At 42.3% G+C, this 20,700-nt stretch overlaps 1 protein-coding gene across 13 annotated transcripts in view; it reads left to right on the top strand.

The window, feature by feature from the left end:
- The window catches only part of SUPT3H (SPT3 homolog, SAGA and STAGA complex component), a 520,171-nt gene that overhangs the window by 240,314 nt on the left and 259,157 nt on the right, over nucleotides 1–20,700 (top strand). For 12 of the 13 annotated variants that reach the window (XM_030555257.1, XM_030555249.1, XM_030555250.1 and 9 more), the window contains one exon: nucleotides 13,258–13,342. The exons of the other annotated variant lie outside the window; for it this stretch is intronic. In XM_030555257.1, coding sequence (XP_030411117.1) covers nucleotides 13,258–13,342 — 85 coding nt within the window. The remainder of the gene's footprint in view (nucleotides 1–13,257; nucleotides 13,343–20,700) is intronic. 13 annotated transcript variants of the gene reach the window in all.

The raw sequence follows: 20,700 nt of genomic DNA, 5'->3' as shown, positions 1-20,700 counted from the left end.
TAAATTGGGTCGCGTTATATTGAGGTAGAGGTGTACTAACTAAAACTTGGGAAATTCCTACACAAAACTTTAACTTTGAATTAAAGCGGCTAGACTGCATAGTCTGAAAAGCCAGCATGCGGTTTTATCTCCAACTATATCTATAGTGTACCATTTTATCAATGCAGTTTTCAACTCTGTAACTCCTACGTTAAAATCTCTATAGATTTTGAATAGTTACTTTTAACATGTGTGATACGGCATGGCCAGAGGGCAGCAGGAGAGGGTTAGAAGGGAGCCTTATTCCCTGTAGAGGGAAGAAAGTATGCTATAGATTAATTAAAGCACCTGAAGCCAATTAGAGCACCTGAAGCCAGTCACCTGATTAAAAACCTCCTGGTTCAATCAGACAAGTGGAGGTATTGGAGCAGAGAGCAGTTTGGAGGAGCTGGAGCAGAGTGGATTGGTATTGGAGCAGAGAACAGTTTGGAGGGAAGCAGAGGAAAGTTTGGAGAACTGCTGCAGTGGGCTAAGACCACCAAGACTCTAGGTAAAGGAACTCCTGGCTTGTGCAGAGGGAGGGCAGGAAGCCTCCACAAGCTGAAGGGCAGGAGAGGGAAATAGCGCAGGGGAAGGAACTACTAGTTCAAGTGGTTTACTGCTATCCCTAGGGCCCCTGGGCTGGGACCCGGAGTAGAGGGAGGACCCAGGTCCCTCCCTCTCCACTCCCTTCCTCTAGGACACTAGTGGGGCAGTTAATATCCCAGTTCAGGGGTAAGAAACGGCACCGTGACCTCCCCCCGAGAAGAGAAAGTGCAAGACCCATCATAGTAGTGCTAGCAATTTGTCACACATGGATTATGCACATTTCTTAAACACAACAGAAACATGTTCCTCATAACCACCCTTTGTAATCTGACACTGTGTCTCACTTACTTTCACCATCTCTATATACAGTACCATGTGCAGTGTAACTTTTGAAAGCTGTGTCAACCCTATGCTGATCAACAGAACACATAACCAAGATTCATGGAGCAGGTTGAGTGTTCAGGATGAAGGGGAAGATACATGGCTTGTGAGTGGTGGAAATGACCTGATAAGTAAAGTGTTGCTATCTACTGACTAACCTGACGGGATAGTCCTTGTTTTTTTTTCTAGTTAACATTGGTGGAATATGCAGGTTTGTTACCATAACTTAAAGTTAACACAGAGAGAGAGAGAGAGTATATTGAAACTGTCCCTTTGTCTCAAACTAAAGAATTGAAAATTCAGAAAGCCAGCATTTATTTTGAAATGCATTCCCCCTTTACTGAGTAAAACATCCAACAATCATACTATGAATGCCTACAGCAACAACACTCTTGACATATCCATTTCCTCTTTATGAGACAGTGTGATGTCTGTCTGGAAAATACAGTTATATGTGGGTGCATAAATAAATAAAATTCCTTAACCTAAAAGTTGTGTGCCTTTTCCTTTCCCCTTTCCCAGTTCGTTGAAAGGAGAATAACTGATCTGACCATCTCTCTCAACCCTTCTCTTCCTCTAAATCCATGTGTGTCATCTCGTTGGCACTTTCTTTTATTTATTCTTTTTTCTGTCTCTCTCTTCTTCTGTTGATGGTGCATAGATTTCCCGATACACCATCTCTTTTCCTGTGTGTGTCTCCCTTAATCTCCATCTGTCACCATCTCTCACTCTTTTTCTTTGCCCTATCAATTTTCCCCACAAGTTTGGGTCCAATCTCTCTCTCTGCATTACTGCAGCACCAGAGGGGGTAAACTGAGGGGTACAGTTTCCCCAGTGAATTCAGAGCTGAGTCCCAACTCTTCTTTCCTTCCCTTCTGTGCAGCTCTAATCATTTCTCCCCATCACCTCACCTACACACGCACACACACCACAGCAAACAACAACATATGTAGTGCATGCATGCTTGCCACACCGTCTCTTCCTTGGAGCAGGAAGGTGGTGGGGAGGGCTTTTTCAAGCTTGCCAGCTGGTCTCTCTTTTTTTACTTGCAAATGCAAAACAGAGAAAACGAAGAGAATACTTTTGGTTTTAGTGTCTGAGACTTTGGGACAGTAACACTCTTCACTGCTCTGATCACTGCTGTAGCCAGGACAACAGCAGACACTTCCATTACAGTCCAGGAAGAAACCTGAGGTTTTCCAACTTCTCATGCACCATGTGGTAAGTAAAATTGAGGGGCAGAGGGGAATAAATTTTCACGGCTCTTTAGATCTCTCCCTGCCTCCCATAAACCATGAAACTAAATTACTTCATAATATTGTTCAGTTAGATGTGTAGAAGCTTTTATCTTTTTCTTTAGCTGGTTGCTGATTCTGTACTGCTGGAGTTTTGGGACTTGCAGTGCTAAGTTCCAGAAAACATTATGGATTTTCCTGGGCAGAGTGCTTAAAAGCGAATCTCCTTGTTGCAGGAGAGTACCTTAAGGCTCTAATGCAGGGATCGACAACCTTTGGCATGTGGCCCACCAGGGTAAGCACTGGCTGCGGTTCACCGTCCCAGGCCAATGGGGGTGGCGGGAAGTGACGCGGGCCAAGGAATGTGCTAGCCGCCTATTCCCGCCTGGAAGGGCAAACCGCAGCCAGTGGGAGCCACAGTCAGCTGAACCCGTGAATGCGGCAGATAAACAAACCGGCCCGGCTCTAATGCTTGGTTCATTTTGGGTGAAATTTACACATATGTCACAACGTTCAAGTTTTGAGAATTAGTGTGCTGAGCTTTCCACATACACTGGTACCAAACAGCTGCCAGAGAATAGACAGGTCATTTACCATGTATTGCTGTAATATAGGGTGAAATGGCATAGTCCATACTAACTATAATTTAGTATTAGATTTTTCTGTCTTATTACATAGCATCTTTGGCTATTCTCAGCCTGAAGTCTTCCTTATAATCGTAAATTAACCTCTTCGTAGTGAGTGCTTCATCTTTAGTTTATTTGAACTTGATTATACTCTATTCAGGTTGGTTCCGAAGGTGGTTGATCAGTTGTCTAGAGTATGTGCCATGCTATAATGCCCAATTTCCCTTTTTGAAATTCAGAGACATTTCTGTAGCTCATTAACTATTCATCTATGTAGCAGCAACACTATTTCAGCCTACTCCCCTCTGTAAATCTTCTCTGGCATCTATAAAAAGTAGTACCCAAATGTGTTTTTTTTCTTTTCGCTCTGTGTAAGGCTACTTTGTGATTTTGCTTGCCTGCACACCAGTTGTTTTCCATGTATCCAAACTAGTTGATGGTTTTCCCTTTCTGACTTGCTACATGCTGAACAGAATGTCAGCACATGCAGACTCTTTCCCGTGCCAAATGTACTCTTTGCATCTGCTCCCTCTCCTTATCTGTTTTTTGTCAGTAACAAAGGACCATATGAACATAAGAACGGCCATACTGGGTCAGACCAAAGGTCCATCTAGCCCAGTGTCCTGTCTTCCAATAGTGGCCAATGCCAGATGCCCCAGAGGGAATGAACAGAACAGATAATCAAGTGATCCATTCCCTGTTGCCCATTCCCAGCTTCTGGCAGACAGAGGCTAGGGACACCATCCCTGCCCATCCTGGCTAATAGCCATTGAGACCTATCCTTCATGAATTTATCTAGTTCTTTTTTGAACCCTGTTATAGTCTTGGCCTTCACAACATCCTCTGGCAAGGAATTCCACAGGTTGTCTGTGCATTGTGTGGGGCAGGGGGTTGGGGTGTGGGAGAAGCCCAGGACTCTGGGTGCAGGCTTTGGGGTGGGGCCAGGGATGAGGCTTTGGGGTGGGCTTAGGGCTGTGATGGAGTTGGCATGCAGGAGGGGATCATGGCTCTGGGCTGGTGATGCAGGCTCTGTGATGGGGCCAGGGATGAGAGGTTTGGGATGCAGGAGGGGGCTCTGGGTTTTGGGGGGCTCAGGGCTAGGGCAGGGGATTGGGGCACAGGGTTGAGGCACAGGCTTACCTCGGTCAGCTCCCGGTCAGCAGCGTAGTGGGGGTGCAGAGATAGGCTTCCTGCCTGTCCTGGCACCACGTACTGTGCTACGCCCCGGACGCGGCCAGCAGCAGGCGCTCCTATGAGGAGACATGCAAGCAGCTCTGCGCGGCTCTTGCCTGCAGGCACTGCTGCCCCAACTCCCGGCCAGTGGGAGTGTGGAGCCAGTGCTTGGGGTGGGGGCAGCATGTGGAGCCCCATGGCGACCCCGCTTAGGAGCTGGACTTGCTGCTGGCTGCTTCCGGGGTGCAGCATGGTGTTGGAACAGGTAGGGACTAGCCTGCCTTAGCTGGGCATCACCGCTGATGGGAATTTGAACGGACTGGTCGGCAGTGCTGACCAGAGCCGCTGTGATCCAGTCCCTTCCACGGACTCTCTCTCCGAAAATGGTTTATTCTTTAACCAGGTAGAGTGTTTTTGTAAGTGCTGTCTACTGCACCATTTAAAAAAAAAATAGCCCATAGGAAATGAAACACACAAAGTGATATTAAACAAAGTCTGATTTCAACCCCAGAAGCAATGACAGAGTTATTTTCTACCCATCAGCTAGCCTGTAGTTTGGTGAACCCTCCCCCCTTTCAGGTTTTAGTTTACTGTTTGTTCAAATACAACAGCATAAATGAAGAAAGGAATCAAAGCCTTAATTTCTCAGTGTTCATGTATTTGTCAGTTTAATGTCAGAAGCATAACATTACCCCAGGAAAAAGGAAGGCGCATTCCTGTTTGACATAGAAAAGATTGTTATTAATCAAACAGAATCAAGAGGATAATAGGGTAAAGGACAAACTATATAACTATATAACTATAACTATATAAAGGACAAACTATATACACTATATAAAATATCATGAGCATTTATTCAGGTTTCATGTGTTTTTTTCGTAGCTTGAAAATCCACTGTACATTTCAGAGAAAGAGGAAGCGACTGTGGGTAAATATGGTGGTTTTTACTTCTTTTTGCAGAAACCATCATGCCAATATCTAGCTTTCTGTGTGTGGGGAAAGAAGTTGGCAACAGTAGCGTGGGAAAAACTGAATAGAAACTGAGATACAAATAACTTTCAAAGATTAAAAGAAAAAGAGAGCAAGAGAGTTTGTGTGTACAATGGTAAATCTACTTTTACATAAATCTAGTTAATGGTCAAATATGGAATTCTAGCCATCAAATTTGATGTATTCTTTTGGAAATCTGAATGGAGGAAAAAAGATTTGGGGCAAAATTCACCTCTTAGATCTGTGTACTGGAACTTCTCTGCTATTTCTTCACTCTGCATATGTGTGGAGCTGTCAGTTACATCAGAGGGAGATCTATGCATGCAGGATAGCACAGTATCTCACTGGAGAGCCAATGCCCTAATCAGAGAGCAGAATTTTGCCCTCAGTTTTTTGTTTTCAGAAAAATTGTCTATTTATTAATATATTTATATCATATATTCATTGTTTAATATTAATATAGACCATGGTTTGTTGCATCCAAATTTTTAATATGTTAGTAGCCAGCCATTTACTTGCACTGTTCCAAATTTGGTTTTACATCTTTTAAGTCTTAGGAACAAAGGCAAATAATTTTAAAATACCAGTATAAAATAATCATCAGTGTGTTCTGGTCATGATGGTGCTGAATCCTTTTAGTTTAGATACAGCATAGGCCAGTTAGGGCCTATGTAAAAGATTTGGATATTTGTGAAGAATTTATGCTTTTGTGCTTGCAGGGCGAATAGCTCAGTGGTTTGAGCGTGGGCCTGCTAAACCCAAGGTGGTGAGTTCAGTTCTCAAGGGGGTCATTTAGAGATCTGGGGCAAAAATCTGTCTGAGGATTGGCCCTGCTATGAGCAGAGGGTTGGCCAGATGACCTTCTGAGGTCCCTTCCAACCCTGATATTCTATGATGTGTGTACATGTTTGTTACATACTGTATTTAATCATTTTAATAAAAACATTAATAGAATTACTGAATCATTTATTAATCCTAATATGTATAAGTAAATAGATTTAGGTTTGTGGATTACTTACTGTGTGTCATGCCAGAGAACAATATGAACATCAGTGATTTATTTTTATATACAGTGTCTACACGGTATCCAAATACTTATATTTAAATTAAACATTAAACAGGACAGTAACCTGTTCCATAACTGGCATTCTTCGAGATGTTTGCTCATGTCTATTCCACATCCCATCCTCCTTCCCCACTCTCGGGGTTGGTCTGGCAAAAGGAACTGAGGGTAGCGGGAGCACACAGCTCCCCTTATACTGCGCCATAGCGGCACCACTCCAGGGGTCACGTCAGCGCTCCCTCTACGGGTGGTGCTGAGGGAAAAACTTCCGTCACTGTTGCATGTGGTAAGCACGCACATCTACTGTGGAACAGACATGAGCAACACATCTCGAACACCAGTCAGCAGCTGAAAACCAGATCCTGAAAAAAATGGGAATTGAAAGTAAAGCTGCTCCTCATGGAGGGCAGCAAAGAATCCTGTGGCACCTTATAGACTAACAGACGTTTTGGAGCATGAGCTTTCGTGGGTGAATACCCACTTTTTCAGATGCATGTGGTGGAAATTTCCAGGGGCAGGTATATATATGCTAGCAAGCAAGCTAGAGATAACGAGGTCAGTTCAATCAGGGAGGATGAGGCCCTGTTCTAGCAGTTGAGGTGTGAAAACCAAGAGAGGAGAAACTGGTTCTGTAGTTGGCAAGCCATTCACAGTCTTTGTTCAATCCTGAGCTGATGGTGTCAAATTTGCAGATGAACTGAAGCTCAACAGTTTCTCTTTGAAGTCTGGTCCTGAAGTTTTTTTGCTGCAGGATGGCCACCTTAAGGTCTGCAATAGTGTGGCCAGGGAGGTTGAAGTGCTCTCCTACAGGTTTTTGTATATTGCCATTCCTAATGTCTGATTTGTGTCCATTTATCCTTTTCCATAGAGATTGTCCAGTTTGGCCGATGTACATAGCAGAGGGGCATTGCTGGCATATATTACATTGGTGGATGTGCAGGTGAATGAACCAGTGATGGTGTGGCTGATCTGGTTAGGTCCTGTGATGGTGTCGCTGGTGTAGATATGTGGGCAGAGTTGGCATCGAGGTTTGTTGCATGGATTGGTTCCTGAGCTAGAGTTATTATGGTGCGGTGTGCAGTTACTGGTGAGAATATGTTTCAGGTTGGCAGGTTGTCTGTGGGCAAGGACTGGCCTGCCACCCAAGGCCTGTGAAAGTGTGGGATCATTGTCCAGGATGGATTGTAGATCCTTGATGATGCGTTGGAGGGGTTTTAGCTGGGGGCTGTATGTGATGGCCAGTGGAGTCCTGTTGGTTTCTTTCTTGGGTTTGTCTTGCAGTAGGAGGCTTCTGGGTACACGTCTGGCTCTGTTGATCTGTTTCCTTATTTCCTCGTGCGGGTATTGTAGTTTTGAGAATGCTTGGTGGAGATTTTGTAGGTGTTGGTCTCTGTCTGAGGGGTTAGACCAGATGCGGTTGTACCTCAGTGCTTGGCTGTAGACAATGGATCGTGTGATGTGTCCGGGATGGAAGCTGGAGGCATGAAGGTAGGCATAGTGGTCAGTAGGTTTTCGATATAGGGTGGTGTTAATGTGACCATCACTTATTTGCACCGTGGTGTCAAGAAAATGGACCTCCCGTGTAGATTGATCCAGGCTGAGGGTGATGGTGGGGTGGAAGCTGTTGAAATCGTGGTGGAATTTTTCCAGAGTCTCCTTCCCATGGGTCCAGATGATGAAGATGTCATCAATGTAGCGTAGGTAGAGAAGGGGCGTGAGTGGACGAGAGCTGAGGAAGCGTTGTTCCAGGTCGGCCATAAAGATATTGGCATATTGTGGGGCCATGCGGGTGCCCATAGCAGTGTCACTGATCTGGAGATATATATTGTCATCAAATTTGAAATAGTTGTGTGTAAGTATAAAGGCACAGAGCTCAGCAGCCAGTTGTGCTGTGGCATCGTCAGGGGATAGTGTTCCTGACAGCTTGTATTCCATCTGTGTGTGGGATGTTTGTGTAGAGAGCCTCTACATCCATGGTGGTTAGGATGGTGTTTTCTGGGAGGTGACCAATGCATTGTAGTTTCCTCAGGAAATCAGTGGTGTCACAGAGATAGCTGGGAGTGCTGGTGGCATAGGGTCTGAGTAGAGAGTCCATATGAGAGTGCCTCCGGACACATCACACGATCCATTGTCTACAGCCAAGCACTGAGGTACAACCGCATCTGCTCTAACCCCTCAGACAGAGACCAACACCTACAAAATCTCCACCAAGCATTCTCAAAACTACAATACCCGCACGAGGAAATAAGGAAACAGATCAACAGAGCCAGACGTGTACCCAGAAGCCTCCTACTGCAAGACAAACCCAAGAAAGAAACCAACAGGACTCCACTGGCCATCACATACAGCCCCCAGCTAAAACCCCTCCAACGCATCATCAAGGATCTACAATCCATCCTGGACAATGATCCCACACTTTCACAGGCCTTGGGTGGCAGGCCAGTCCTTGCCCACAGACAACCTGCCAACCTGAAACATATTCTCACCAGTAACTGCACACCGCACCATAATAACTCTAGCTCAGGAACCAATCCATGCAACAAACCTCGATGCCAACTCTGCCCACATATCTACACCAGCGACACCATCACAGGACCTAACCAGATCAGCCACACCATCACTGGTTCATTCACCTGCACATCCACCAATGTAATATATGCCAGCAATGCCCCTCTGCTATGTACATCGGCCAAACTGGACAATCTCTACGGAAAAGGATAAATGGACACAAATCAGACATTAGGAATGGCAATATACAAAAACCTGTAGGAGAGCACTTCAACCTCCCTGGCCACACTATTGCAGACCTTAAGGTGGCCATCCTGCAGCAAAAAAACTTCAGGACCAGACTTCAAAGAGAAACTGTTGAGCTTCAGTTCATCTGCAAATTTGACACCATCAGCTCAGGATTGAACAAAGACTGTGAATGGCTTGCCAACTACAGAACCAGTTTCTCCTCTCTTGGTTTTCACACCTCAACTGCTAGAACAGGGCTTCATCCTCCCTGATTGAACTGACCTCGTTATCTCTAGCTTGCTTGCTAGCATATATATACCTGCCCCTGGAAATTTCCACCACGTGCATCTGAAGAAGTGGGTATTCACCCACGAAAGCTCATGCTCCAAAACGTCTGTTAGTCTATAAGGTGCCACAGGATTCTTTGCTGCTTTTACAGATCCAGACTAACACGGCTACCCCTCTGATACTTGACCTCATGGAGGGAGCTCTTCAGCCTGTGACTGACCCATGCCCAGAGTCTCCCAGGCGACATCAGTCTTCTCTGCAGCCTTCTACTCCAAGGCTGGTGAACTGAGATAGAAATCCTCGGATTCTCCACATAAGACCAAAAAGAGAGCTGTCAGCCCCAAACTAGCCAGAGGAAATTTCTGGCATATTCAGTCTCCCTATGGCACTGAAGGTGCCTAAGCATGGTAGGCACAGACTGCGTGGGTCTGATGCGACAGATACTGCTGGTAGGCCTAATGACCCTATGGGCATAGGCACTGAAGCAGCAATACCACTGGTCAGGGACAGAAGTGGAGACCAGATCTCCTCAAGGCAGATAGCATCAGTACAGACATTCTCATCACTAATGACTGTGAACAACCATCAGTGGACCGCTCTGTGAAGCCAAAGTCTCCAGCTCCCTTGGTACCGCTAACTCAATATTGGCAATCTCTGAGGATACCGTCTATTGCGACACCACAGGAATTTAGATTCTCATGGTGTCTGAGGTACCAGAGCCTCTTCTAATCAGTACTGGCGTCTTGGTACCAGACACATCTTAAGCCCAAGAATCACCACCAGCACCGAGCCTTGAACCTCTGCTCTCTGTACTGGCTCCACCATTTTCCAATGGAGAGTCAGATAGCGACCAGGAAGGGGTCCTCTTACATTACTCTCATCGTGCTTCCTCTTGCTATCAATCCAGGACTGCCCAGTCATACCCTCGTTCTGGACAACCTCAGTGGTATGACCAGTCAGGGGATCAACCACCCATGCTTTTTCCATTGCCCACTGGTCCTATTGGGATCCGTGGGCAGCCTGTAGGTACCATGCCTCCTGGGCATCTAGTGTGACCCACTCATAGACTGTGAGGCATTCTCCCTCAGCCACCATCTCTGGAGCCTAAGAACCTCCTGAGGAGATCTTGGAGGAGCCAGGAGGTCAGACTAGAAGAAAGGATTACACCACTTACTAACATCTCTTCTTCCTCTTCAGATAAGGCAGTAATGCCCCCTCCACAGTCTATGGCAGATGATTTTAAAATCTTCTGAGACCTGACTAAGGATGGCTGATACCTTATAAGTATCTCTTGAGAATGTTAAGACACTCACCATATGCTTCTGGATATCCTACATACATCCTCCTCCTCCTCCAGGATAGCCCTCCTCATCAACAAGGCGCTTTTGGATCCAGCTAAGTTAATATGGCCAACACCAGCATTGGCCACACCAACATGCAAACAGGCTAATAAAAAAATATTATGCATCTCCTAAGAATGCGGAATTTCTTTTTTTGCACCCTCCGCCTAAATCAATTGTAATAGACGCAGTATTATCCATAAAAATCTCAACTCTGAAGCCCCAACCTCTCATTAGGGATACTGCTCGGGAGTTTCCTACAGTGGAGCACCCATAGGGACACTATTCAAAGAAGAAGAGGAAGTTACTCACCTTGTGCAGTAATGATGGTTTTTTGAGAGGTGCTCCACAACCTGCCCTACTTCCCTCTACTTTGGAGTTTTTGATAGGAACTCTGAGGTAGAGAAGGAACTGAGAGTGGTTCGCACATGCAATGCTATTTAGCCTCGAGACAGAGCATGAGGCGGGGAGAGGGCATGGTAGGGTTGAATGGACACTGCTATCAAGATCTATCTGAAGTGCAGGGATCCACATACACCTACAGTGAAGCACACATAGGGACACACATCTCGAAGAACTATCGTTACTGCACAAGATGAGTAACTTCCTCTTCTACCACTTTGACTCTCCTCACAGTGAATAGTATCTCCCTTTACATTGTTTCTTATGTACCAAATTCTGCCTCCCTTGCTCACACTGAGTTTCTGCAATAGGGCTATTTGAGGGAGATTAGAAAATGGGCCAAGTCTTCTTTCATATCTGCAATGATATATTATTGAAATGGCTTCTTTGTTTTGACATACATTTGGTATGATGAAGTTTTGACTGATCCAAGCAACCACCACCCTGTTGAAAGCACATTGGGATGAAAAGATTTAACTTTCTAAAATAATCTAATCAAAGGTTGGATAGAGAGGGAGCCAAAAGTAAAGGCTGAGATAACCAACAAGACTTTCAGAATGATGAGTGCCCATGACTTCTGGGTTTTCCTGAGAATCCTGGTGCTAAAATCATTGTTCTTTACAAGTTCTCATGATTATTTTGGATGCTTGTAGTGTGCTTGTCAGATGTTACAACTACTCTGTTTTGTTTGAACCAAGAAGTACTTAATAAAGTTTTCTTGTAGATGCAGAGATTCTGTTGCCAGGTAGTAGTAGGCTATGGTATTGCACTTCATGCCAGGGAAGAAATTTCCATGTCTTATTTTTATGTGGAAGGAGGAGTTGAGGCCAGGGAAAAGTTCTTTAATAAGTTCCTTCTCACTCTTCAGCTCTTAAACCTATGGGATCTGTATGTAAAGTAGGCAAGGGCTGAGTATTGCTGCTTATTTTATAGCTGCACATTTCATCATGTAATGTGGCTGATGTGTTAAAAAATTGTTTCTAACTTATGTGTGTATCATGTAGTCATGCAGTGAAGCTGCTGTTTTGTGTGGGAAGTTTTGTTGCAGTGTTAATATAAGCATGAAATGGTAAGCAGAGTCCCATGATCAGAATCCTGGATGCTTAAGTTCTGCCTGAGCGTGGCTTGGACTTCCAACCTCAGGGTGTTGGGAGAACAGAAGAGATGTTAGTCACTTTTTAAAAATAAATAGGATCCTACTTACCTTACATAATCGAGTAAAAATTGGCTAGCTTTATGATCCATTTCCCCCCTTTTAGTTCACATGTTCTCTGATTTCCCCTGTTTTTTCTTTGAATCAGTAGCATTCTCAGGATTAAGAAGGCTGCTGGTGGTCTAGCCTGTGATTTGCAGATGATGCTATTAAGAATAAGCTTAGTTTGGTATTAGACTGAGGAGATCTACAATGTTTGGCCCTGAACTGGCATTTATTACAGATACTTGATTCAGAGAGAGATTTGGACTCATCCTAGTAACTGGATACTCTTATTTTATGCCAGATCACATTAGAGATAGGATAGGGGATGCTGCACCTTACTTCAGTTCTTCCAATACATTGAGGTTGTTCCCTTGAAGCAGTTTAATCACGAGTGCTGTGAACAATTTACTTTCTTTACCAAGAAGTTCTGTTGAATCAAAGTTAGGCTGACAACAAATACATTTGTGCTGTAACGATCTCTTCGGTTTTACCAATATTTCACCTGAATCTTTGATTTCCTATTTGTGTGTCTTTTTCTTTTCAAACCTTCCACCACAACTGCTTCTGTAACTATTCCTGGTCTCGTCAATACTGTGCATTTTGAGGTAGGGTTATGAACAGGGCATTTTAGGGCTGAATTATAAAGGTCATAGAAGAAAATTACTTGACAAGGCATCTGTAATAATTCCTAAAAAATCCTTTCTTTTAATCCTTAACACTTCCTTCTGAAAGCATGTGTTACTTAGCATTTTGCTTTGGAAAAAGAAGACACTAACATAAACATTTAATGTAAATATTTTGATGAGTAAAAACTTAAAAGGGTGTATGTCAATTTGTAAACAGAAGGGGAAATCATATCCTGACTGTTAGACACCATACGATGATGTGGCTGTAGCTGCTTCATAGAAATTAAAAGTGACTAAGACCTATTCAATTAACACCCTTTCTAACATAGGATTGATCTCTACAGTACATTTACTACAACTTGGGCTACTGTAGTTTTGTCCCTAGTAGTTGGGCTTTCACGTCTGCTCTTCAGTGGCCATTCCACTCTCTAATATTATCTCACTGTGTTAGGATTTGTTCTTCTGATATTCATCCTCTGTGCTCTCTTCCTTAATTTAATCAATTCATCTTCAATTCACCTGAGGTTTAAATATGGGTGATTTTTTCCTTTTTGTTTGGTTTCCTGTAAGGTTTTTGTTTTCATTTTTCTTTTTCCAATTTGGTAGCCTTATGTGAAACATTTTTTTTCCAGGTTTTCCTTAGGGGATGTTCGCAGACCCCTTCATGAAACAGCAGTATTAGTGGAAGATATCATCCACAGGCAGCTGATTAATTTGGTAAGAATATCTTTAGTCTTTTGATTACAATGTCTGGGTACAACACAATCTTTTCTGTAAGAATATTGAGAATGTTTTACCTCTTATTCTTCAGGCTATATGTTATCATGTAGTGACTATACTTAGAGAAAAGGACCACTCCCTTTAGAATACGTAAACAACATTCCATCCATGATAGTCTAGAGCAGGGGTAGGCAACCTATGGCACGCGTGCCGAAGGTGGCACATGAGCTGATTTTCAGTGGCACTCACACTGCCTGGGTCCTGGCTGCTGGTCTAGGGGGCTCTGTGTTTTAATTTAATTTTAAATGACGCTTCTTAAATGTTTTATAAACCTTATTTACTTTTCATACAACAATAGTTTAGTTATATATTATAGACTTATAGAAAGAGACCTTCTAAAAACGTTAAAATGAATTACTGGCAGGCAAAACCTTATATTAGAGTGAATAAATGAAGACTCGGCACACCACTTCTGGTCTAGAGAAATCACTGCTGAGAATCGCAAAGGCACTACCTTTGTCCACATGTTCATCATTAAACTTCCAGATATGAAGGATGTGAGATCCAAGTGAGAACCCCTTTCCACCCACCCAGTAGGACTGCTGTGAAGGGAATCCAAGCCTCTGTGCTCTGGATCCCCTGGGGAGCTTTAAGCTTCTGGAGCCTGAACAGCGTCTAACCACTGCCCCAATCTTGGGTCTCTCAGCACAGTCTCAGGGTGCAGACCTACTATCTGGCACCCCCTCCCAGTGTTGGAACCTGCTGTCCAGCCTCCTAGTCCCTCTAGGCACAGTGCACACCCCTTTCCCAGAACTCCACCCCAAAATTATGAAACTTCTGGTTTACAGTTTATCTTTTTCAGGTGCATGTAGTAGTTGTGATGCATATACACACATACATTTTGTACATTGTTTAACACATTAATGCTCTTTTATCCTTAATCATGTAAAGTACAGGAGAGTACAGTTCATACAAAACAACAAACACTAGATGTATGTCCTTGCCTCAGTTTCCTCACCACTCGAGGGCATTCTTTGGGCTGGGTCTGAGTCTGTTGAGTGATCCAGAGTCCTTGAGACCATCTGGGCTCAGGAAAGTGTGTAGGGCCCACCACCTCATAAGGCTGCTACTTGCTTGTTGACCTCTCCTTCTGGAGCCCCTTACCCACATCCGTGAACTTGCTTTCTCCTGCCCCATTTCCTGTCTAGTTCTCCTGTTCCTGTGTGGCTTTCTTCTGTCTTCTGAGTAACTTTCCATTGTTCCCGCCTTTCCCCTCCCTTCAGCTAAAGTGGATTTTCAAGGCTTGAGCTACTTTTTAGCATAATTTTTTGTCAGGCTTAAGTACCATGATTAACCTTTAGTTCCCATTGTATTTGTCTGGGGTATATGTGCTAAGGCGCTTGTCAGCAGTGATGGATCCATGTACATATAGGCATTTATGATACAACACTTTCTCATAATACAGTTTTATAATATCAGTCTCATAAATTGCAGAGACATAGCCCTAGTTCATCACACAGGACATATGGTTTGTTTCTGGTTCTATGGTGCTATGTAACTATATGTGTGTAATTCCAGACCCAGCTAAACTGGGGGTAAAACTGGTTGAAATTTTCAAAGAACAAATTTTCAATTGAAAAATAGCCTTTTCCGTTTCAAAAGTAAAAAGATTTCTCAGACTATTGACATTTTCATTTTTGCGTGATGTTTTAAAACAATTATCAAAAACATCAAAATATTTTGACTTTTTTGCTTAGTGAATACTTAATAAAAAATTTATAATATTTTCGATTAAAAAAAAACAAACAAACCTGACTTTATTAAAAATGGTGACCAAAAAGTTGTGTAAAACCAAAATGGGCCTGTTTTGAACGCTATGAAATTCAAGCAGCTTTGAAATTTTGATTTTTGTTTGTTAATAAAAAATAAAATCAACCATATTTACTGAAGACTTTATATTGAGAAATTATTGTCTCAAACCAGGAAGAGAACCTCTTGTTCCCTGTATTTTGACACTTGGTATTAATGCAACTCCATAAGACCATCCAAATGACAATTTTAAAATACTATCTAGTTTACATTTTTACAAAACATTTAGGTATATTATTCTACAGTGTATCTCCCAAAATTGTGTAAGCATAGCAGGACATTTTTTAGATGTGTGAACGTGCACCTGAACAATAGTGAACCTCACTATAAATTAATAATTTATGCTTTTTATAGTTCATTTAAAAAACTTCAATATTGGAATTACAGGATTTCGTCTGAACCGCATCGTAAAGGATAAGATGAAATTTCCAATTTCAGTCTTATATCTACTAAGAAAAATCAGTTTTGTCTTCTTGACCTAACCACCATGTACATAATCATAAGATTTTTTTTTTTTTTACAGTTGTCTCCTTAATCATACGTAATTATGGCCACAGCTTTACTCTTCCTTTAGGGGCAATGGAATGAGGATTATTTATTTTATTGCACAATTAATGCTTAGCTGAACTTTGTGTAAAATTTGTGTTTGACAAAAATGTAACCTGTGGCCTTGCCATCTTTTCTTTTGAATAAATAAATAATGCATTCCTTTAGCTGGGTACTTAGTTGATGGCCATGACCCTGGGTTAACCCTGAATGGTGTCTAGGAGCATGTATGATTTCCTGTCAGGAGGAGGAATGGGAATAGACCAGCAGACAAACTGTTTTTCTAACCTCTCACCTTTTGGCCCAAGACAGCACTTTATTTCAAGGGAAGTGAAAGTATCTTTAATAGCTCATTGTTTTGACCTTTGACACCTCCAGGACGGAACTCTTAAATCACGGCCTTTTATATATGCCAGGGTGGGCTTCTGGAAATGATTTTTGCACATTCGTTATCCTATAATAATTCACATTCTTACTGAGCTGTTATTAAATATTCATACTGTCTTCTCATTTTTAGATAACTATACATATATGAGAGGATTAAAAACACACAAAAACTTTGTAATAAATGCTTGTTGTAAACTTGAGTGCACAGTGCCTATATTCCAATCATGTTGCTCAAAACACTGTGCTACATTATGCAATTGATTATTTTCGTCCTGAAAACTGAGATATATTTTTGACACATTTGTCTACTATTTCATTTGAGAAGTTGTTTGTGTAGTGATGCAAGGTCAGCATGTTGTTGTATACATCTTTCTTAGTAGGCGTTTCTAGGAAGAGAGAATACTTGATTAAATCCAGATCTGTGCTTCCAAAATAAGTTGCCATCTTGATTAGCACTGATGGGTTTACTTTTGATATCTCTGAAATTTATAGTTCTGACTTCCTATTTTTTAAACTTATCCGAACCCTATTAAAGAAGGGGCCAGTTTGGACAGATTTATATGGTAGCTACTTTGAACCATTATATACTTCATGAAGTCTGGCTGCCCTGGGGAAAGACAACACAAAACAAGACAAATCCTTGGAAAGCACACTGCTTTGAGATTAATGCATCATGGTTGCTACCAGAAATAATCTTTTTGGTGTACTGAATAATGCACTCCAAATAGGAATGGCCAGTTTTTCACCACTATTATATAATTCAAGCAGGTGCTAAGCTATACTAGGCAGAAAAATATCAGATCAGTATAATAGTACAGTAAATGAAAACTGTGTACATTACTATAACAACACTAGAAAATTAACCATACTAATAATGTTTAAATATATTTCTATATTTTAATTATGATACATTTTTGGATATTTGCAGAACACTCAATAGAAAGCAAAAACAATAAGCAAGGATAGAATGAAAATAGACATGTGGAACTTTGCCTAGGCATATTCTCAATATATCAAAATAATTATATGAAATAAATATTTTAAAGTTCAAAATAATTAATTACATTTTCCCTCCCACAGAGCACAGTAGCAAAGCTTTTATTCCAAAATCAAGTTGAACCAGGGATCTGGAGTACATTTCCAGAGACAAACCTTGCTGAATGAAAGTTTTTGTTCAAATATTTAAAAACTGATTTGTATTTATTTATAAATGATTTAATAATAATTGTTAGATTTTATTTATTTATTTGTATTGCAGTAGCACTTAGATGCTCCATTCAAGGCTCCGTTGTACTGGGTGTTGTACGCACACGAATAGAAGCCATTGCTCCAAAGAACTTAAAATCTAAGCTAAAGGAAATTGGTTGCGCCTGGAAAGGTTGTTGCACAGAAATAAAACAGATGTTTTCAGTAGTAACTACTGTACTAAAAAGGAGGTCAAATATCTTACAAAAGACAATAGAAAAGTTAATAATCATAGAATCATTAGGGTTGGAAGAGACCTCAGAAGATCATCTAGTCCAACCCCCTGCTCAAAGCAGGACCAGTCCCCAAATGGCCCCCTCAAGGATTGACTCACAACCCTGGGTTTAGCAGGCCAGTGCTCAAACCACTGAGCTATCCGTTCCCCAGTGAAGAAAGACTATTGATGATGATAATTTGCAAAGCTCTTCACAAACATTAAGTGATGAATTAATTTTTAGAAGACTGCTGTAATGTTCTTATTCTGCTTTATAGATAGGGAAAAGGTTTTAACGTTTCCACAGGCATAGAAGGCTTCCATCAGAGCAAACACTAGAACTGGAGGGTTCCTGACGCTCTCTCCCATTTTCAGAACACTACATCACACCTTTTCTGTCTTGATGTGGTGTTATCCATGCCATGGCTACTGGCTACAATGCAGTTATGTGACTGTATAAATGGCAACATTATTCCCTCTTTTTGCTTTTCAGTAGATGCACAGACGTGCTCCACGATATAAACCTTTGTATGAAAAAGTCTCTGGCCCGTATAATTGCAAAAATAACTTTAATAATTTGAATCATGTTTAAACTGATGCAATTCTGTCTGCTTGACTCTGCAGATAGCCTGAAACAATAACTTTGAAGAAAGTGTAAACTGCCTTATTCATTTCACTGGGATGTTGAATCCAAAATGTAATGATACATAGGCCCCATTCGTGAAAGTTACTCCATGTGGGTGAACCCGAGAGTCAGCGTGGAGCAACTTGCAGGATCAGGAATTCAGACATTAGCACTGATGCTATTTCACCTCTGATAATTTTAGCAGGGACATGAAGATAATGTGCATATTCACTGTTGTTGCGTGTAGTGCTAGATTCTGGGGCAGGTGCAGTGAGGCAAATAGTTATTGATACTGGTTACAGCAGTGGGAAAAGAGGAATTCAAATCTCATCCCTTCAAATTTAAAGCCCAAAAAGGAGGAGGAAAAAGGAGATGTATTCTTTGCCAAGTAGCAAAAAAGCTCAACAATTTCTTGGATGCCAATAACAGAAATTATCTCACTGGGCTCCTTCCTGGGTGTAGAATGCCCCAGTTGTCTCTGACACTGCCAAAACTCATTTTTCCCTCTGACATCTGTAGTGTGGTTAGATATTACAATTAAAAAATCTGCATTAAATGGAAAATTTGGAAGCAGAGAGAAACAAATTGAATTTAATATCTATAGTTAATTAACTTAACACAATATTGTAGAGTCTGTGCTTTACTGGATTAGAGAGCAGTAAATAGAAAAGGGCTTGGGGGTGGGGGCTGAAGGAGAACACTGCATATCCTGGTTGCCTGTTGTGTATACGCTAGATCAGCAGTTCTCAAATGGTGGGTTGGGACCCCAAAGTGGGTCGCCACTCCATTTTAATGGGGTCACCAGGGCTGGCTTAGACTTGCTGGGACCTGAGCCTTGAAACCCAAGTCCCACTGCCTGGGGCTGAATCTGAAGCACAAGGGCTTCAGCCATGGGCTCAGGTTACAGGCCCCTTGCCTGGGGCCGAAGCCCATGGGCTTCAGCTTTGGCCCCCCCCTGCCAAGGGCAGTGGGGCTTGGGCGGGCTCAAGCTTCAGTCCCCCATTCTGGGGTCATATAGTAGTTTTTATTGTCAGAAGGGAGTTGCGGTTCAATGAAGTTTGAGAACCCCTGCTCTAGATGCATAGTAGAAGGGGCATTATAAATGATCTGTTTACAGCTTGTTGCAAAGAATTATGGTACTAAATGTAATACTTACCAGTGTATCAGTTACAGCAGCAGATTTTGGGAAACAAAACAGGAAATGCTGGGTAAAGTTCATATAAAGAACTAGAAGCAGTTAAAATGCAGAAGTAATAAGAACAGAAGAACTGAAAGCATTGTGCTGTTAAATATTGTCCACCATCTTGTTCAGTCTGAATGACATACTTCTGCCAGTTAATTCACCAATTTCTGTGCAATGTGTGGTGTTTCCCTATGCTTAATGGCTCCATTCTGTCCTCAACTATGCACAAGTGCCTCCCATGACGTCTCAAGACAGAATTTATCCATAAATTCTATTTTATTTGTATTAGTTTCTATATATTGACTAGACTTTTGAAATCTTTAGTAAAGAGATGTAAAATTTTATTTCATGAGAAGCCTGGTCTGCGCATAAGACTGCAAGGCCGAAATCTCAGCTCTGAGGCTGTCTTCCTCTGAATTTGAGCAAGTAATTTTACAATTTACCTGCCCACATTTCCCAATCTGTAATACAAAGGTTAATGTCTGAGCTAAATATTATTGTTTAGTGTTCTTGTACATCAGAGACACCTAAGACATAGCAATTAAAGATAGCATATGTACAGAAGTGGTTGTCAGTCTCCCTTTCCAACCAGCAAACAATCTGAAGGTCTTGGCTTCCATTTTTGAGGCACAAAGATCTCTTCTCGTTTCACTTAAGGGAAGACCCCAATCTGTAAGTCCATTTTTGCTAGTTCAAACAGTGGGTGAAATCCTGACCCCGCCCCCTAAAAGTGAGTGGGAGTTAAGCTGTTGACTTTAGTGGGAGCATAATTTCATCAAGTTGCAGTGGGGGAGGTTTAGGTTGGATATTAGGAAAAACTTTTTCACTAGGAGGGTGGTGAAGCACTGGAATGGTTTACCTAGGGAGCTGGTGGAATCTCCTTCCTTCAAGGTTTTTAAGGCCTGGCTTGACAAAGCCCTGACTGGGATGATTTAGTTGGGGATTGGTCCTGCTTTGAGCAAGAGGTTGGACTAGATGACCACCTGAGGTCCCTTCCAACCCTGATATTCTATGAGTCTATGATCCAGGGGGTGTAAGTTCTCTTGCCATCTGATAGAGAGATGTCCCTGTGGGTGCTCCACTACATGTGTCAGTGAGTCCCTGCACCTTCGCTCAGAGATTTTTACAGCAGTACTCTTACTGGTTGCGCACATGCAGAGCCTGCCCCCCGCCCAGCTCTGAGTGTACCCTAAAGTATGCATACGTTACCAGTCTCCTCAGTTCCTTCTCTACCATTCCCGGCCTGAGGTGGAGCTCCGCAGACTTGTTAGACTTTTTCTCTCACT

The sequence above is a fragment of the Gopherus evgoodei genome, chromosome 3, assembly GCF_007399415.2.
Source record: "Gopherus evgoodei ecotype Sinaloan lineage chromosome 3, rGopEvg1_v1.p, whole genome shotgun sequence".
NCBI lineage: Eukaryota > Metazoa > Chordata > Testudines > Testudinidae > Gopherus > Gopherus evgoodei.
The sequence above is the reverse complement of the archived record's forward strand: the minus strand, read 5'-3'. Positions and strand labels throughout refer to the sequence as shown.